Raw genomic sequence first — 2,079 nt, 5'->3', positions numbered from 1 at the left:
AACTGTTTAGGTTGTTCTTAACACAACCTTGTAAGAGGATGTTGTAACATCCAACAGGTTTTGAAAAGCAAGTGTAAAGTAAGTGGTTTGTGGCTTGGATTCATTTTCAGCTCTGTCCACCCTAGGTTGGGGTACAAACCATCTCTCCTGTTTGACAGTCCTGGGTGGAGTCTAATAAAACAGGTGCTCCTGAGGATCTAACTCTGTTACTAATATGAATGTATAGTGTGGAACTAACAAGCTCTTTGAAGACCATTGATAGTCAGATCTTCCTCCTGGGTCCATGTCACTGTTGGTCACAGCAGCTCTGCTCTCCTGGGACATGAACGGAGGGGCAAGAGGTTTCTGAGGAGCAGTACTCCTGTCCTTCCTTACCTGTGAGGTAAAGTAGGGTGTGTGATAGGCCCTTTGAAACAAATCCTGCTGTCATGTTCTTAACCTTAAATACACTGTACTAAAGTTTATTGTAAGAGATGAATTAATGAAAATAAACCTTTTCTTTCTCTAGCATCCCATTGTACTTTTGATTTTTTAAGTTACTGTACAGGCTGTGGCTGATAACACATGTTCTGTGGTGCCACAGAGTGAAAGCTTTAAATCCTAATGATTCTTTTGGCCTGTAGCAATCGTTTCTATTTTAGAACAAGAGAACATGCTCCCCTTCCTGCTCTAGAGACTTTACTAGCTAAAGAGAACTATTTACACAGGCATCCAATGGTGGGATGCTCAGAAGACTTTATTGGCTCAGCAGGACTATTTGCAGGAGCATCCAGTGGTGGTTGATCACAAGACTTAGCTAAGGGGGAACTATTTACAATGGCGCGCTCCGAGTTGAAGTGCTGAACGAGATGTCCGTGGAGTTGTTGTGCCGGTAGTAGTGTGGCCTGATGATGTACTCCATGACGTTGGAGAGCCCTGGCACCACGCAGCAGCTGACGGCGCTGCGGCTGATGCTCATGCTGTGGGCGTCGTACCACTCGTTGGTGTCCTCCTTGTAGAACTCGACAGCCACGGTGGTGCTGAACCCGGTAAAGCCCCCGACCACAAACAACAGGCCGTCCATCACCTCGATGCCAAAGTTGCTGCGTGGGTTTAGCATGGAGGGCACGGCATGCCAGGCGTTGGTGACGGGGTTATACGCTTCCACGGTCTGGAGCTGGCTGTTTCCATCAAACCCTCCGACCTGCGAATGCCAAAGGGACAGAGCTGAAAAGGGCCTTCCCTCAGCCAGATCCTGTCACGCAGCACTGAGATGGGAGCTGCCTCTGCCTCCCTGGCGGTGGTCTGAGCATGGTGGAGAGCACAGGATTTCAGAACACGGTGCTTGCTTATCGCAGTCTGCTCCCTTGGGAGCTTCCCAAGGCACTGTGTGCAGCTGTCAGATTTGACAGTTCTCCAGGGATTGGATGCAGTCCATGGAGAAGATAAACAATGAATGAACAGGCCCAAGCCCTGCTGTGTGCTGCTGATGCTGTTGGTAGTGGCAGAAGATAAGTTGTTTGCTGCAGCTGCTTAAACATTGCCCACATCTTTTTCTTGCCAAAAAGCATGTGATGGGTGATAACATTCTTGGTAAGTCCACCAACTGTTCTGGTTCTGACTTCCCTAAACCTCACATAAACACATGGCCAGCCTGGTGTTGTGGGAACTGCAGCCATGCAAAAGCCTGCAGTGCGGGGGGGTGGTGGCCCTTACCGCGTACACCTGGTTCCCGTGCGCCATCACCCCAACCCCGCTCCTCCTGCTGCTCCTCGGGGCGATCAGGGACCACTGGTTTGTGGCAGGGTCAAACACTTCAGCTGAGCTCAGGCACTGATCACCATCAAACCCACCACAGATGCACACCTGGAGACAGAGGAAAGTGCCAGGGGAGCAGTTAGACCACTGGTGAGACAGTCTGTTGGAGAGAAAATGAATGGTGTGGCTGGATTTTTGGGGTGTCTTGTTTTGTTTTAGGAGGGGAATGAGAATGTCATCCTGGGTTTAAAGTAGCAGCACTACAGGGAGTTGAAGCCAGCAGGATTTAGACCCCTAATTTCCCAAGCTGCATGAAGCAGACAGGCCTGGTATTGTACCTTT

At 49.7% G+C, this 2,079-nt stretch overlaps 1 protein-coding gene across 1 annotated transcript; it reads right to left on the bottom strand.

Moving 5' to 3' along the window:
- Positions 1–718: 718 nt before the first annotated feature.
- On the bottom strand, positions 719–1,843 carry LOC113942245 (kelch-like protein 10). The gene is made up of 2 exons (XM_027633378.1): positions 1,696–1,843; positions 719–1,183 (listed from the first exon to the last, which is right to left on the bottom strand). The coding sequence occupies exons 1-2, from the start codon at positions 1,720–1,722 to the stop codon at positions 812–814; spliced, it is 399 nt and encodes a 132-aa protein (XP_027489179.1). The 5' UTR covers positions 1,723–1,843; the 3' UTR covers positions 719–811.
- Between the last annotated feature and the right edge of the window lie 236 nt (positions 1,844–2,079).

Source organism: Corapipo altera, unplaced genomic scaffold, assembly GCF_003945725.1.
Source record: "Corapipo altera isolate COAL_440 unplaced genomic scaffold, ASM394572v1 58564, whole genome shotgun sequence".
NCBI classification, from domain to species: domain Eukaryota; kingdom Metazoa; phylum Chordata; class Aves; order Passeriformes; family Pipridae; genus Corapipo; species Corapipo altera.
This window is presented reverse-complemented; position numbering and strand designations above follow the sequence as displayed.